Genomic DNA, 18,269 nt, shown 5'->3' on the forward strand with positions numbered 1-18,269 from the left:
GAGTCAAAACCGGTACGAATCGTTATTGTTGACAATGAATGTAGAAATGTAAAAAAATTATTATTGCCTTTCACCGATGATTTGCAGTGCAAATGCTACGACTTGAAGTCACCTGATGAAAATTTTTGCACCCACCCACTATTTAAAACCACACCTGCGTCTTTCATGGAAACGCTGAAGAATTTGTATAGCTGGGGAAACAACAAAAGGACGGAACTGTATAGTCCAGAAAGGGTCAAAAACAGCGGAAAGGGATACCTGAGTTGAACTCCCTGCTCATCACCAACACTCTCCAACATCTCAAGCTGAAATACGTACGCTGTGACGTTACATGGCGATTGGTCCACTAGTGAAATGCGTACTTCCGACTTGATTTTGTAATCGCTGAAATGAAATCACATAACAGTCAGCTACACTATTGACATTATGGAATGATGCAGAAATTTCTGCAGGAAGTGTTGGCCCCTAGCTGAGCAGCTGTGATTTTGTACGAGTCTATGGTTACACTAATACTGGATCATACAAAATAAACTCGGCGACAGGTATCAATCAAATTTCCAGAAAGTTCTCCGGATAGTGTTGTCGCATTTATTGCTGCAGTAGTGTGTCATTGTGTCAAGACCAGTTAATTATTTTGTACTGCTTAATTTTTGCGCTAGAGGTTTATATCTTTACTAAAAGAAGAGATGTATTTGGTTTATGAGGATGTCATTCATGTTGTTTGTTGTGGTCTTCAGTCCTGAGACTGGTTTGACGCAGCTCTCCATGCTACTCTATCCTGTGCAAGCTTCATCATCTCCCAGTATCTACTGCAGCCTACATCCTTCTGAATCTGCTTAGTGTATTCATCTCTTGGTCTCCCTCTACAATTTTTACCCTCCACGCTGCCCTCCAATACTAAATTGGTGATCCCTCGATGTCTCAGAACATGTCCTACCAACCGTTCCCTTCTTCTAGTCAAGTTGTGCCTCAAGCTCCTTTTCTCTCCAATTCTATTCAATACCTCCTCATCAGTTACATGATCTACCCATCTAATCTTCAGCATTCTTCTGTAGCACCACATTTCGGAAGCTTCTATTCTCTTCTTGTCTAAACTATTTATCGTCCACGTTTCACTTCCATACATGGCTACACTCCATACAAATACTTTCAGAAACGACTTCCTGACACTTAAATCTATACTCGATGTTAACAAATTTTTCTTCTTCAGAAACGCTTTCCTTGCCATTGCCAGTCTACATTTTATATCCTCTCAACTTCGACCATCATCAGTTATTTTGCTACCCAAATAGCAGAACTCCTTTACTACTTTAAGTGTCTCATTTCCTATTCTAATTCCCTCAGCATCACCCGACTTAACTCGACTACATTCCATTATCCTCGTTTTGCTTTTGTTCGTGTTCATCTCATACCCTCCTTTCAAGACACTGTCCATTCCGTTCAACTGCTCTTCCAAGTCCTTTGCTGTCATTCTTAGACAGTTATTTATAGACAGTCATTATTATGTTCAGACACTGGGCCCATTTTTATGCTGGAAGTATCGTTCTTTTACTGCAATTTCAAAAGTAATGTATTTTTTTACCATGAGGTGATATTAAGCTACAAAGCAGCTTTGTTTATCCAATAAAATAGTTTTTTGAGGAGGTCATTCGTTGTTATCCTGTTATTATTCACACCATTGATCTTGGCAAAGACGACGCATGTCTTCAGTAAATGCAGCACAGGGGATCCCCCTGGATAAATTCCGTGTGGAAAAATTTACCAAAGGCTGTAGGGGAGTGGAAGGAGGCCTAAAAAAAAGTGTCACTCAACTGCGTAAGGAAGTGCATACTTTTTCCTCGTGTTGCAGTCAACATTGATGCATATAGCCTGAAAGGGCATTATTAACTGAAACAAGTAGAGTCATGTATAAGGTCGTAGAGATTTTGTTTGATGTGTGTGATACAGGCTGCTATAAGTACATTTATCAGTCGTCATTCCTTATTTGAATTTATAAACTGTTTTTGCAGTGATGTTTTGAATGTTGTACATTTGAAGGTTACAAGGATGATTGTTTCAACATTCAAAAACGGTGCATTAAACATTTTGTGAGTGTATGTGGTTTTTGCAGTGATGTATTGAATGTTGTACATTTGAAGGTTACAAGGATGATGGTTTCAACATTCAAAAACGGTGCATTAAACATTTTGTGAGTGTATGTGGTAAGTGCAGCGAAGAATTCACATCAGAAAACAGTTTTCTCATTTCGAATAGTATTCCTCTGATGTGACAGTTTACCAGTACGGTCCAATCGATTACTGGCAAATGTATTGAAATACGACCGTTTAACCTTCGTGCAATACTTGAATTCAATAGGAAATGTTGAGGAAGAAAAAAGAGATTAACTTAGGGTCAAACGTCCCATCGACTGCAAGACCATTAGAGTCAAAGCAGAATCTACAGCTCCCAAATGCGGGGAAGGAAATCTACAGTTCCCTTTCAAAGGAAAGGTCTCAGCATTTGCGTTCATCGATTTAAGGAAATAAAGCAGAACGCAAATCAGGATGGTCAGATGGACATTTCAACCACTGGGCTTTAACTTCATAAAAGTAAATTTTGTGGCCCTGAGGAAAAATGTACAATCAAAGGTTAATCTGTGTCCTCAGAATGTAACATCATGCATATGGTGTGACGAAAGTGTTCTGTAGTAAGAAATCCTTCCAAGCAGTATGCCCTTAGTAATTAGCATCTTTCGTAATCGTGGCTGGCTGCAAAGATTTTGATCGAGTTATTTAAACTGCTAGTACGTGCACATCAAACCAAAAGAGAAAAGTAATTGTGATTTTATCGTCTGCGTATGTCTTGTCATCAAAGACGGTTGGTGTTCGTTTCGACTTGATCACTTACCAAAGTTTTCAAGGCATCATTTCAGGTTAAAAATGTTACTCCTAGCAACTGTCGAAACAGAATTCGACAATCAACGTCTCCTTGTTTGCAGTAAGCAACGATGCTGCGAGCAGGCTCACATTCCCGCCCCTCACAGAACTTTTCGTCGCGTTATTTCCAGTTCAGACATGTGCACATGTCGCTACAGGTCAACTGAGGAGATGCTTAACGTGTGTTTGTGGCTAGAAAACAATGATACGTACTTGATTCAAATCCCAGTAAAGGAACAAAATTACTTGCCTCACCGTTTCAGGTTGTCATCTCGCTAACAACGAAAAATTTGGATATATAACGTGTTATTGTGCCTAGTTAACAATCCTATTAAGTGCTGGGTTCAAATTGCCATCCAACCCAAAACTTAGTGAAACTTCAAGATTTCAGCGCTTAGATACGTGCACGCTAGCTTACCTGTGACTGAAACGATATCTAAGACCTTTGGTATTTAGTTAACAGAGACAACGGTTGTTCGATTTGAGTCCTGGATGTCAGTGTGAAGAAACGTTTTCGTCACGTAATTTCAAGGTGAAAGTTAGTTTCTAAAATGTCATTTATTGCAGTAAACTTGAGTTTTGCAGGTGCTAAAGACTGTCATCTAATAATAACACTTTTTCTGGTATTGACATTATTGAGATATTAGTCTGATTGTGGACTGACAGCCTTACAGATCAGTTTTCTCAAGTGGTCTCTTGCAGTAACCATTTTGAACAGTGAAACGCCCATACCAGAAAAGAGAGCAGAGGGACGGCAAGACAGTAACATTAAGTAGGTGCATACAAATCAGGTGGAGTGGAATTCAGGCTGTTTGGATAATTTGGAGGGTGATAGTACATGAGCTGACCTGTCCACTAATTCTGTATGTATCTTAATCCTGCACTTGATTTTGAACTACCTGTTGTATGGTGTTGTCATCAACTGCTGTAGGGAGCTCAGGCGTGCATCTGAATGTCATTAATTCAACGGCAATTCATCTGTATAAACTGGACCGCTATCGCAGCATTCGGCACCTGTCGTCTGCCAGTTGCCAGTGTGTGCACGGCCCCTCAGCAGGGCTGGCTGTAGTGAGCCACCCCCACATCCTCACATGGATACGCCAGCCAGCTCACACTCTGCTCTATGTGCAGCACACCAGCCGTCACCGCCACTACCGCCATTGCCACCACCGCCACTATCGCCACCACGGCCACCGCCACCACCACCACTGCCAACGCACCCCGCCAGACACCTGCTGCAGCTGCACTTCCCACATCTCCTCCACCTGGAGAAGCCACTGTCTCTCGTATGCAGTGAGTTCCCTCACTACACACACACGCACGCACACATTGGCACTACATTGTACAGAAGGTAGAAAAACAGAGAAAGGAAATGGAAAGGATCAGTCTACATTCAGTGAGGGTTAGCAAAATGAAATGGAAAGAAAATCATAACATATGGTCAGATGAATAATGGGCAGTATCCACAGAATGAGGAAGTTGTATTATGAAAGAAAGGTCAAATAAAATGGTTTGGTAGGGAAAGCAGTGATCTATTGTGAACATTTCAGTGATATATTCCCATCAGAACCAGTAAACCAATCCAACAATAACTCTGGCATGTAAGGCGACGTCACACACGGAAAATCCAGTCACAGAGAGGGATTATAAGAGCACTTGATGCATAACACTGTATTTAAAGAGACATAAACATCTAAAAATCATGGTGTATTGGAAACTGTAGCAGGGGACAAGTAAAGACAGATTTATTTATGAGAGAATTTAGGGTCGTTGGTAGAAACAAAGGAGGAGAAAGGATCCTAGACCCCTCTATTAAACTTGTGCTAACAACAAGAATTACTCCGATCAAGAATCAAAACAAAAGCAGTAGTTGGCAGAGGTGGTCTCTTAAGCCTAAGCTCCTCAGGGTTTGGACCAACATGATTGTACCATTTTATTTTGCTATAACAGGTAGTCAAAGTAACAACAGACATGCAAAGCAGAAACTGTCTACTGTAGATCATATTTCTGTCTGTCAACACACTTAGAGTGCTGAGATCCCATCGTTTATTTCTGGGAAGAGGGGGTGCAGGGTCGGACTCTTCACCACAGAGCAGCATTTTCATCCAAAGTCTCCAGTTATTTGTTGGATGTAGTACAATCTTGGTCTTTGTCTACAGTTTTTACTCTCTGCTGCTTCCACCAGTACCATGGCAGTTATTCCCTGATGTCTTCAGATATATCCCACTTTCCACAGTTCCTTTCTTATCAATTCACCTAATTCTCAACATCCTTTAATTGCATCCCAATTTGAATGCTCCAAGTCACTTCTCTTCCTGTTATCTCCCATAATCCATTATTCATTTTCATACAATACTGTGCTCCAAATGTACATTTTCAGATATTCTATCACAAAATTGAGGCCTATCTTTGGCTGCAGTAGCGTTGTTTTGCCTGGAATGATCTGTTTTCCTCTGTTACATTACTTCATATAACAATCTCGCTCTGTCCCTCAGTGTACATTGGCTTCCCAGGTAGCAGAATCACTCAAATTCATTTACTTTGTGGTCCCTAATTTTGATGTTAAGTTTGACACTGATGTTATTTCTGTTACTCCCCAATATTTCCGTCTTTCTTTAGTTTAAATCATAATGCTGTGCTGTTTATTACATTCAACCACTTGGGTACTTCTTTCTCACTTTCAGTGAACATGGTAATAACACCAGTGAATTTTATCAATGAAATACATTCACCCTCAATTTTAATTAAATTCCTGGAAGTTTATTCAATTCCGCAAACGATTCGTTGATGTTCAAACTGAACCCTTGGCGATACTTTTTCGGTCTTTGTTTTGCACCTTTTTAATGACAGTATTCCTTGCTTCAGTGTTTGCTGTTCCGTGTTGATTATTGTACATATAGCAATTTATATAATCTGCTTGTATTCTATATCTCACTCGTATTTTTCGAGATTTCACACATGTCGCATTACTTTACATTGTCAATCTTTTTAAAGGTGGCCTAATGCAATGAAGGCTGCGTGACTTTCTTTAAACTTTGCTTCCGTTTTGAAATGTATGATTAGATCTATCTCTCTGGGGCTTTTACCTTTGTTAAATCCAAACTTACTTTCTTGTACATATTAATCGTGTCAGCAATTAGGATTCATAAGCTATTAAGCTCATTGTGCGAAATCGTTCGTATTTAATGGTCCTTACTCGCATGTGGAGTATGTAGATGATATTTTTCTGTAAATTTGTTGCTATGTCTATAGTCCCATAGATTCTACAGATGAATTTGAATAGTTGAAACTTCCTGGCAGATTAAAACTGTGTGCCCGACCGAGACTCGAACTCGGCACCTTTGCCTTTCGCGGGAAAGTGCTCTACCATCTGAGCCACCGAAGCACGACTCACGCCCTGTACTCACAGCTTCACTTCTGCCAGTATCTCGTCTCCTACCTTCCAAACTTTACAGAAGCTCTCCTGCGAACCTTGCAGAACTAGCACCCCTGAAAGAAAGGATACTGCTGAGACATGGCTTAGCCACAGCCTGGGGGATGTTTCCAGAATGAGATTTCCACTCTGCAGCGGAGTGTGCGCTGATATGAAACTTCCTGGCAGATTAAAACTGTGTGCCCAACCGAGACTCGAACTCGGGACCTTTGCCTTTCGCGGGCAATTGCTCTACCATCTGAGCTACCGAAGGACGACTCACGCCCGGTACTCACAGCTTCACTTCTGCCATTCTGGAATTTGAATAGTTGTTTCATTGCAGCCTCCTGCAAGCATCATATAAACTGCAAGGGAATGTTATTTAACCATTCGCTTTGTTTTTGCACAAATCGTCCAGAGCTTTGTTAAACTCTATGTCTAATGACCAGTCCGCTATGTTTTCCAGCTCGACTTTCAGTTTTCCCTCCATCATGTCATTCAATAGTCCCCCACCTCATGGAGGTGCTCAGTGTACTTTTGTCAGCCATCCCTTTCTCTCCCCCCCCTTCCCCCTCCCCCCCTCTTTCTCTCTTTCTCCCCCCCCCTTGCACTTAGTAGCGGAATTCTTTTCTAACTCTTACACCCAAACCTGCAGATGTCAGACACTCAGATCAGTAACAAAAATTGCAGGTCGATAGCTTATCAACAAAAACTGCGATTTAGTTCGAGCTGTCTGCTGTTGTCCAGCAGAGAGCACATAAACCTTAATTAAAAGTAACACCAGGACTACAGAGCACTTCACAAGCCTAACAGTGAGTATGTAAAGTATGGTGCTTTCATGCGGAAGTTGATAGAGCCTAAGATTCCTGTATCAAAGATCATGGGTTCACAACCCAACGACCCTAAATTTTTACCGTATTATGTGTGAAAGTGCTATATGGGACGACGCGCTTTTTTTTTTTTGGGTCATCAGTCTTCTAACTGGTTTGATGCGGTCCATCACTAATTCCTCTCTTGTGCCAACAACCTCTTCATGACAGAGTAGCACTTGCAATCCATGTCCTCAATTGTTCGCTGTATGTATCCCAATCTCTGTCTTTCTCTGCAGTCCTTAGCCTCTGTAACTCCCTCTGCTACCATGGAAGTCATTCGCCGATTTCTTAGCAGATGTGCTATCATTCTGCCCCTTCACGTTGTCAGTGTTTTCCATATATTCCTTTTCTCTCGGATTCTACACAGAATGACTTCATTCCTTACCTTGTCAGTCCACATAATTTTCAACAATAGCCAGTAGCACCACAGCTCAAATGCTTAGATTCTCTATTCCAGTTTTCCCACAGTCCATGTTTCACTACCAAACAGTACTGTACTCCATATGTACATTCTTAGAAATTTCTTCCGCAAATTAAGGCCTATGTTTTATATCAGTAGAATTCTCTTGGTCAGGGCTAGTCTGCTTTTGATGTCCTCCTTCGTCCATCCGTCTTTGGTTATTTTGCTGCCCAGGTAGCAGAATTCTTTAACTTCATCTGCTTCATGACCATCAAATCTGATGCTAATTCAGTTTCACTCAGGATAGGAATGTCAGCAGCATTTCATATCCTTGGTATCCTTTCATCTTGAATTTTAATTCCACTCCTGATCCTTTCCTTTATTTCATTCCTTCTTCTTTGTACAGATTGAACAGTAGGGTGGAAGACTACATCCCCACCTTACACTCTTTTTAATCCAAGCACTTTGTTCTTGGTCGTTCACTCTTATTATTCCTTCTTGGCTCTTGTACATATTGTATACCACACATCTCCAGCTATAGCTTAGCCCTGTTTTTCTCAGAATTTCGAACACCTTGCACCACTTTACATTGTCAAACACTTTGTCCAAGTCATCAAATCCTATAAACGTGTCTTGATTTTTCTTTAGTCTTGCTTCCATTATCAACCACAATGTCAAAATTGCCTCTCTAGTGCCTCTACCTTTTCTAAAGCCAAACTAATTGTCGTCTAGCACATCCTCAATTTTCTTTTCCATTCTTCTGTATATTATTCTTGTCAGGAACTTGGATGCATGAGCTGCTGAGCTGATTCTGCGGTAATTCTCGCACTTGTCAGCTCTAACAGTCTTTGTATTGGGTTGATGGTATTTTTCCGAAGTCCTAAGACACATACATTCTATGCACCAACGTGAATAGTCGTTTTGTTGCCATTTCTCCCAATGATTTTAGAAATTATGATGGAATTTTATCTATATGATCTGCCTTATTGGATCTTAAGCCTTCCAAAGCTCTCTTATATTCTGATTCTAATACTGGACATGACATGTAAAATAGCTGTTTGGAGTTCACAGCAATGTTCTCTTGGTGGTCCGCTTTTGGTTCATTTCACTGAAAGCAGTAAAGCTGTAGAGTGCTTTAGTAGTTTCACAGCATATACAACCAGAACAGAAAAATAAAGATACAATTGCATTGCACATGTGGAAATAACAGCAATAACAATAATCAATAATACACAACATAACAAGATCAATTATAGGTACATGATGTTCAACTAACGGAGCAAAAGAAGCAGACTGTCAAAAGAACATTGATACAAACTCCGAAAAGTCTTTGTACATGTCAGGAAAATGTTGTCTCATGTAACAGCTTCGCGCCAACACAGTTGTCACCAGTGGTATTTGAACGTTATACCTTCTCATCCACACGATATCTAGGATGCAGTTACTCACTGATACGCTCCTCCCGTGATCAGCAGCTCTCGTGATACTTTTAACTGCCGTTTACACGTGCCCTGTTTTGGTTCATACTCCATCGACATAATGGCTTTTGGCACCGATCTGAGAGTCTGACATCTGGAAGGGTGGGTGTTGGTGTTGTCATCCCTGCATTTAATTTCACAGAAGGATCTTTAGGCTTTTCTATGTGCTGAATGGGTGCATCCTACGATCACTTTTTATTTATTTACCTGAAACTTATTGCAGTCATTCTACTTCATCGTCCGTCGAACTTAGAATTACATTCTTTAGCGACCTGTAATACTTTATTCCTGGCTTTCCCTGACTATTTTAGTACTTCTGTCTTTCATCAATCATTCTATGTATTTTTTCCGTTTGCTAAGATTTCTTCAGAGTTGCCTTCCTTGCTCCAACATTTGTCCGTTCAATTTTCGTGTTTGGCGTTGTCAGAGACATCAGCTGTTGTTCACCTGAAATTCCAGCTGAGACATTCATTATCGCGTTATCTACAGTCTCACAGAACTTGAAAAACCCATTACATTCGTCAGCTCTTCAGAATCCCATTTATCTGCACGTTGATTGCTCCTAACAGTTCTTTTCAGTTTGTTCACCACCATAACTAGGTGACCCTAGGTCTGCTCGTGCGTACCTCTTACAATTAATCGGATTCTCTATCTGGGAATGATATAATACAGTTGGAACCTTCCAATCCTTCCAGCTCTGTCTTATACACCAAATATACACCACCACCTTCCTCCTTAACCTTCTTGATAGCCAGAGACGCTGAGGCGCTGAAGTAATCATACAAATATCACAGAACAGAGAGTGTAGACTTGCAGTAATTCCGCCACACAGAGCAGGGGGTCTCTCACACAGGGAGCGGTGTGGACAGAGCCAGCTGCGAACTGATGAGCAAGTCCCACAGAGGACAGTTCAGTAATGACTGCACATGGTAAGCCAAATGTCTTGAAATTTTTTTCTGGAGCTGCTGTCCTACAGGCCATACATATTTCAAAAGTGGTTGTTAAATAACGAAAGTTAGAAGTAGCTCAAAGTGTTAATCACGATATTTTTCAAAGTTTGGAAGGGCCACTTGTCCTTAACATTTGACTGTCTGTTACCATTATAACAGCTATAAAGACAGACAGACGTACAAATGCCTCTGCCTGAAGCACATACTTTGGTCTGTACTGGTCTCAGATGCCACACTTCAGGACTTTAATGGTATGGTAAAACGACAATATCTAAAAGGGTGCACATGAAATGCGAGGCAGTTAAGTTATGTGGGTCACGTACAAAGAGGCACAATCCAGTTCAGATCATTCGGATACCTTTGAGAACGATAGTACCAGAGCTGGCCTGTACAGAGGCTCTGTAATTAAGTTTCGTGTAAGTGTCAGGCACTGTATGTACGTTTTGTTCATGCTTGATTTTGAACTACCTGTTGTGTGGTATGGTGAGCAACTGCTGTGGGGAACTCAGGTGGTGCAACTGAATGTGATTACCGCACTGGTAATTCATTTGTATTTACTGGACCACTACTCTTGTTGTCGGCGTGTGTTCCGCGTGTGTGTGCGAGTGTGTGTGTGCACTGCAGTGGGCCGTCCCCAGGACACCACGAGGACACGCCTGCTCACACTGTGCCTCTCTCTCTGTGTGTGCAGCCCACCAGCCGCTACACAGATGAGGCCCACCACCACCTCTACCACCACCGCCGCAGTCGCCACCGCCGCCACCACCTCCACCACGACCACCGCCACCGCCACCACCACCACTGCTGGCACAACCTGCCAGACTCCTGCTGCTGCTGCTGCTGCTGCACTGCCCACGACTCCTGCACCCGATGACGCCACTGTCTCTCGCTTGCGGTGAGTTCCCTCACTACACACGCACACACACATACACACACACACACACACACACACACACACACACACACACACACACACACACACACACACGAGTCTTATGTGGTAGATAAGATATAAATACAAAAAAGAAAAGTGTAAATGCTGAGTCTAGATATAATGACGGTCAGCAAAGCGAACTGGAATAAAATCAGAACAATGCAGTCACATGAATAACGGGGCTGTATCGACATGGTAGGAGGTTGTATCGTGAGAGAGGGAGTCATTAAGAATAGGTTGGTAGATAAAATAGTGAGTTACTGTCAACAGTTCAGTGATTTATTCTCATCCAACGAATGTCAGCAATAATTCAGGCACATACGCCAACGTCGTACACAGAAAATCTGGTGGCAGGGAGCGACTGTGACTGCACTGAATGTGTGACTCTCTTTTGTCAAAAGAGATAAACGTCCAGTACTCTTGGCATATTGGAATGGTCTAGCAGGGGTCAGATAAACACGTTCGTGAGACCATCTGGGGTGGTTGGCAGGACTGAGACAGGACAAAAAGAAAAACGATTATTAGCCATAAAATCTTCGCTAATAACAACAAATATGCTTGTCAAGGAGCAAAGAGAAGCAAATGTCGGCAGAGCGTCAGCTCGTCAGGGTGTGGACGACTTTGGTCGACCCGCCGCAGTATGGAGTAACAGCCAGTCCCAGTAACAACACACATGCGAAGCAGAAACTCTGCCTGCTGTTGACCATGTTTCTGTCTGTGTGAACAACAAGTTTAGAGTGCTGTTGGCACCCAGAGTCCACAATTACTTGTGCTGTGCACTCCTATCTCTGTCCTGCCCTACAGGTTTTACCCTCTACAGCTACCTCTAGCACCATGGCACTTGTTCTCTGATGACTTCACATGTAACCTATTACGCTGACCCTTGTACATGTCACGGTTTTCCACATATTGTTATCCTCACCTATTCTGGAGGGACGTTTCAGGGTTCCTCTGGTATGAGTTCACCTAATTTCAACATCCGCCAATAGCACCAATTTAGGATGCTTCGATTTCCTTCTCGTTTTTTCCAGTAATCCACGATTCATTTTCATACAGTACTTTGTACAAACATACATTCACAGGTTTCTTCCCCAGTTAAGGACTATCTTTTGTACCAGTAGCCTTGTTTTCCGAGGAATGTCCTGTTTTCGTGTGCTAGATAACTTTTTGTAACAACCTCGCCTTGTCCCTAAGTGTAAATACGCTTCGCACATAGCAGAATCCCTGCAATTTGTCAGCTTCGTGGTCCTTAATTCTGATGTAAACTTTGCCATCAATGTTATTTCCGCCACTCCCCAATACAAGTTTTACCCATACCACGTGAAACAGCAGCAAGATTTCCGTCAGCTACGAGTTATTTTCTAACTCGTGGTAATATTTTTAAGATAAAGTTTGACACGTTGACCATCTCAGGTGGAAACGGGGGGGATGAAACCTCATCGACTTTGGGAGAAAGTCAGAAACTATATCCGTGTGTTCCACACACGACATGTGGAAGAAGACACACACGACCCTCACGCCGCACTTACCAGACGAAATTACTCCCACTGTCTCGAATCCACCCACAGATGTACGACACGTCGCCAATGGCTTTTATCATTTTGAACAATTCTGATTCGAACTCAGTTATACTCAAACCAGAGTTGGCCGTCGAATATGGTAAAAGTCAAGAACATGTATCTGAAATTAATGAGAAGCAAAAGCGGAAACGTGACTGTACAAAAGTAGCTGCACTACAGCTGGAGGGTCATTTCGACAAACATCGGCACCCCTCACCTACCTACAAGTGTGAAAACTACTCGGTAGAGGGCACTGAACAGGAAAGTAGCAACCAAAGCGAAACTTGAGGCAGTCCACCTGGGTGGTCGGCAGCACGTGAGAGAATCACGACCTGACAGCAGGCGAGGTTCGTACGCGCTCAAGTGAAGGACATCTGGTGAGTTATCACATAATTGTTAGCCGCAATAACACGAACTCTACTCCCAATACCTTACCTTCCAATTTTTTTGAATCGTAGCGACGTGCCGTGTGAATAAAGGAATGCTGTAAACTGGCTAAGAGGACACACAACGTACCACCTGCCAGCAGAGGGAAACCAGACGGTCGGGCGCTGGGTGGGTCGCCGCACGCACGCCGGCCACAAGCGGACCACGGGGCGGCGTGTGCGTCGCTGAGGCGGAAAACTGCGAGAGGAACTTCGCAACATGTTTCAGTACATACAGTTACGTGGTAGAGAGTGCAAAGTGAATAGAAAAAGGCGTAAACGCAAGAACATCATAATGAATCGTCCTTAAGCTCTTTTGTGTTAAATGGTGTTTCTTACTGACTTATTTATTTTTAAGTAAACAGAAATCTAATTTAAAATACGTAGGTCAGAAGCACTTTATTTTGTGTTGAAGGAAACTCGGAGGAAAAGCTGGTCCTCACGACAGAACACATGCTACTTTTTAGTACACTTTATTTTACTTCATTCTGTATATTAAAACTCCTTTTAACCAGAAGCGACTGCACTGATTTCTGCTGTTCTGCGTTACATTCATCGTCACCCGCTGTATCAGGAATCGCAGCACGGAGCTTCCAGCGCGTGCAGTGCTCAGGGATGGCAGAAGACCAACTTTGCAAACGAGCCTCGGGAACCGAAGCATTGGGCGAGTTACAAGATGTTGAGAAATAAGTCGGAAAGCAGACCATCGTGAACACGGAACTTGGAAGGCGTCGCTCTCAGCTGAGTTACTTTGTGTGCAAACATGGTCCTTCAGACGAAGTGCTAAAAATAAAAAAAATTAGAAATAAAAAAATTATGCGCGAAAATAGCGCAGCGACTCTGTGACAGGTATGGGGGAGGCGTCGTGGCCAGACCTCGGGATGGTTAAAAAATTAAATTAAGGAAAAGGGGTTAAGGGCGCGAGTTTCTAGTCTGCATGTAGTGGATTCGAATACCGCAACTCGCATGAATTTTAATTCTTGGTAATAGTTGCTAGTTAAGAAAAAGTTGAAATGATTCTTGCTACATATGCTGACCTTTTCGTTTCACACAGCTGACAAACATAAGCAGCACCTATCCCACCTCTGGTAACCTGTAGCAGAGTCGGTATAGGCTCGGCCGCGACAGAGTGGGAGGTCGTGGCAGGTCGAAACTCTGTCACCAGCTACCTTCCTTACGTGATATATATATCTATCAATGAGCCAATCTCCGTGCAGGGCCACAGGGCACTTGACTCCTACTGTATTCGAGCCTGAGACGTGGAAAATATTGACGCTGGACTGGAATTCGAACTGAGATCTCCCTTTTTCGTCACGTTTGATCACTTTCACATGATGCATTTCCACCGCTTCATTGTCTCTTCTTGTCTGCAAAGTCATAAAGACATTCACAAGAGACACATCTCTGGGTTCGAACCCTGGCATGTCACTTTAAGTTGCAACATGAGCACAGCAAAATACATGTGAGAAATTATTCTGATTTTACCGATTCTCTGGGCTTTGTTAACAATAATGGTGGTACTGGTTTCGAGTCCCAAGTCAGACGGGCAGCTTTTCGTCCTGTCGTGTCAGTTTCAAACATGCACTCCTAGCTACTGGTGAAAGAGAATAGTACAGTCGAGGTATCTTTGTATGTAGTCAACAACGATGTGTCTAGGGTTCCATTCCTAGTTGGCAGAAAATTTTCATTGCTGTATTTAAAATTATGACATGTCCACATTTCGCTGCTCAACGTCTATGCGTGACTAGAAGTCAGTGTCGACAGGTGTTGGTTTCGAATGCCCATAACACAAAACACTTTCCTCTCCTGGTTTCAGTTTGTCATCTCATTGTTGGTTAAAAATGACGATCTCTGACGTTTCATTGTGCTTAGTTAACCACCCGATCAAGTGTTGCGTTCGAATCTCCGGGAAACACTAAACTTTATGGCAGATCATTTCAAGTTTCAACTTGCACTCTCTTTGTTACTTGTGACTGAAACCATACTTGAGATATTTCTTCTTTACTTGTTAGATTGCATTCCCGGATAGTAGTGCAGTAAGAAAACTTTCGTCGTGTCATTTAAAGGAGGATGCTGCTTTCTGAGCTTTCATTTATTACAATAAGTTTGAATATGCAAGCGTAATGGCTGTGTAATGTTCAATAACACGTTTCCTGGTATTTGCATTATCGAAGTGTCAGTTTGCATGTAAACCGATAATCACACAGAGCAGTTTTCTCTTGTGGCCTCATGCAGTGAACATTTTGTATAGGCAAAGACTGTACCGAAAACAGAGCAGAGGAACAATGTTATGAGGACTGATTACAAATCAGGTGAAACACAATTCAGATCGTTCCGTAAAGTTTCTGGCGTGCAGCCGCATAAATTCAGCCTTTTCTCATAATATTTCGGCCGAACACCGTCCTGCCATCTCCAGAGTTAGCCGAGGTGACTGACGCTGCTGCACTTGGTCCGTTCTTTTAAACCCGAGGACCAAACCACTGAATTTATGCGGCTGCACGCCAGAAACTTTGTGGAACAGTCCTTACGCCGCAAAAACATTAAGATGGACGACAACTGAGGTCGTTCAGATGATTTTGAGCACGATAGCACATGTTAAATACATGTGCATATGCTATGAGGCCATAAAATCTGACACACAGACAGGTTTTCATGTAGGTGGAGTTGCCAATTTGGTGTTTGTTATATCTGACATGTTTTGAATAAATTGTCTGTGTGTCAGTTTCGGTATTTGGTGAGACTGTGTCAAGAAAACTGCCGCTAAGTGCAGTGAAATTCTTTTGGCTGTATATTAGAAAAGTGTCTCTTTGAAAACCGGGAGATGGGACTCTTCTTGTGCGTGACGTCTGGCAGTGAAGCTGCAGACAGAGACCAGTATTAGCTGCAAGAAAGGAGTGCTGTGGTCTCGTAGTTAGCGTGAGCGGCTGCGGAACGAGAGGTCCTTGGTTCAAGTCTCCCTCGAGTGAAAAGTTTAGCTGGCCGAAGTGGCCGTGCGGTTAAAGGCGCTGCAGTCTGGAACCGCAAGACCGCTATGGTCACAGGTTCGAATCCTGCCTCGGGCATGGATGTTTGTGATGTCCTTAGGATAGTTAGGTTTAACTAGTTCTAAGTTCTAGGGGACTAATGACCTCAGCAGTGGAGTCCCATAGTGGTCAGAGCCATTTGAACCATTTAGCTGCAAGAAGCCTGTCCTGTAGTGGAGGTGAGCGACTGGTTAGGTGTAGCGTCCCGAGAGCAAAGGAGCTGACTTCCAGGAATGAGTGTGACAAAATGTGATAATGAAATTCCTTCAGAGTTTTTATGATCCTATTTGTAATGGACGATGAATGAAGATTTTCTTATGAGGGGGATAGAACAGATGTACTGTAATATGTACACACAATTGCGCACTGTTTTGTACTGTGGGAGGGGGAATACGGTAGGTTTGTTTCAGGACAGATTCTTATTCACAACAGTTTTTTCCTCGTGTGGCTGTTTTCCTCATTTTGTGTGCTGTGTGTTTGTAGCAGAGAGTGGCAGTTTGTGTGTTTTGTGCAGGAGCCTCTCTGCTAAGGAGAGGGGCAGGAGGCTGGTCCTGGCGGCTGAGCAGGGGGCAGTGGAGGAGCTGAGGGCGCTGATCGCCGCTGGGGCCGACGTGCGGGCGTGGGATGAGTGGGGCTGCACCGCCCTGCACTGGGCAGCGTGGAGAGGAGACGTCGAGGCGGCGAGGCTGCTGGTGGGGGCGGGGGCGGCGGTGGACGCCAGGGACAGTTTCATTGGGTGGACGCCGCTTCATCACGCGGCACACAACGGCCACGCAGAAGTGGCGGATGCGCTGCTTGACGCTGGGGCCGACAGAGTGGTCACAGATGCTCAGGGGCGGACAGCGCTGGACTTCGCCAGGCAGTTCAACCACAGGCGGCTGGTGGAGATGCTGTCATGAGGCAGAAAGTACAATGAACTCTGTGCAAAAAAAGAACTGAAACAATCTGTAGGAGAGCAATATTCATAATTTTTTAAATAAAGATCCAAAAAACTCAATCCTATTGTGACTCACTAACTTCAGCCCTCCTCGAGTAGCCTACACCATAACAAATACTCTAAGCAACGCTGTAGCAAAACTCAGACGACGCCAGATAACAGAAAAATAATTCAGGTAACAACGGACAATCCTTCTCTCACAAAAATGTCTCGAGTAAAACTTCCAGACTAAACATGGCAAAAGTCAACAGTTCATTGTGAACAAACACAACTGCTCCATAAAATCTGATCGCTGAAAAGCGTTTCACACCAGTCTGCAAGGTGCTACATCAGACTATTCTAATTTTAACATACCGAGATTAACGCTATATGAGTTCTATCACCAGAATTTTCGCTCCTGATATCAGACTCAATTTACTTCTCCATATTCAGCAAACATTCTACTCTACCGTACCTGTTGTGTTTAATAACAATGAGATATTAGTAGCAGTATTCACACTACATAATGCGACTATCATCTGGAACCACACTGTCAGTCTACATTTAACTAAACACAATCAGACCACAACATTACACGCATACAAAATGTGACGGAAATCCTCTCTATCTGTTATTGTTGTCACTACTTGACGTAAAAGATTGCAACGAGCAAAGTAATTGTAGTTGTATTCGAGACAGAACACCGAGGCCCGAGTTTCAGCACACGAAAGCAATTTCACAGTGACGCACACGAGTCTCCACACTCATCGGTCACAACGGCACAGCTGAGACGGTAACGCAAGTCGTGGAGCTACAGGTAATAAAATTACACTTACCTTCACTCATACATCGAGTAAATAAGTGTAGTGGAGAGTGCATGCCTATCAACTCAGTTGCTGTCACCCCACTTCATTCCCTGCGGCCGCAGCTGACGCAGCTCGCCGCTCCCTGCCAGTCCGTGACTCCTGCCACAACTGTCAGCGGCCTCTCTGCTTGTGAGGAGCCAGCAGGCAAACGGCAGAACAGTCCGTGAGGCCGTCACTCAAAACTTCACTCACAAAGAGTACTGACAAGGCGCAGAAGAAATGCTCAGACAGAACATTGCCTTCACGAATATTTTCAACAGTGAAATTTCTTCTCCGAGACCGTCGTTATTAACGTCTACACTATAGCAAGCTTCGTCGTTTCCCACAAGCTCTTCGACCGGAGAATCGTGTTCGCTTATGTAGTTCCACAGGAAACGGAATGTGTCCATGTTGTGTGCGGCTGCACACAGTACAGTGAAGTTCCCAACAGCTGTGTAATAACGTGTCAAACATTTAGTAGAAAACTGTTCCTCGAGCTATGGTTTAAATCGTCCCCTGCTGCTTCATGAACAAAGCGTT

At 43.2% G+C, this 18,269-nt stretch overlaps 1 protein-coding gene across 1 annotated transcript in view; it reads left to right on the forward strand.

The window, feature by feature from the left end:
* Positions 1 to 16,945, forward strand: part of LOC126108814 (ankyrin repeat domain-containing protein 65-like) — a 31,775-nt gene extending 14,830 nt beyond the window's left edge. Inside the window, exons 2-3 of the mRNA XM_049914178.1 lie at positions 10,719 to 10,922; positions 16,483 to 16,945. Of these exons, the coding sequence (XP_049770135.1) occupies positions 10,738 to 10,922; positions 16,483 to 16,867 (570 nt within the window). The 5' untranslated portion in view covers positions 10,719 to 10,737 and the 3' untranslated portion in view covers positions 16,868 to 16,945. The remainder of the gene's footprint in view (positions 1 to 10,718; positions 10,923 to 16,482) is intronic.
* The last annotated feature ends 1,324 nt before the right edge of the window (positions 16,946 to 18,269 follow it).

Source organism: Schistocerca cancellata, chromosome 11, assembly GCF_023864275.1.
Source record: "Schistocerca cancellata isolate TAMUIC-IGC-003103 chromosome 11, iqSchCanc2.1, whole genome shotgun sequence".
In the NCBI taxonomy this organism is placed as follows: Eukaryota; Metazoa; Arthropoda; class Insecta; order Orthoptera; family Acrididae; genus Schistocerca; species Schistocerca cancellata.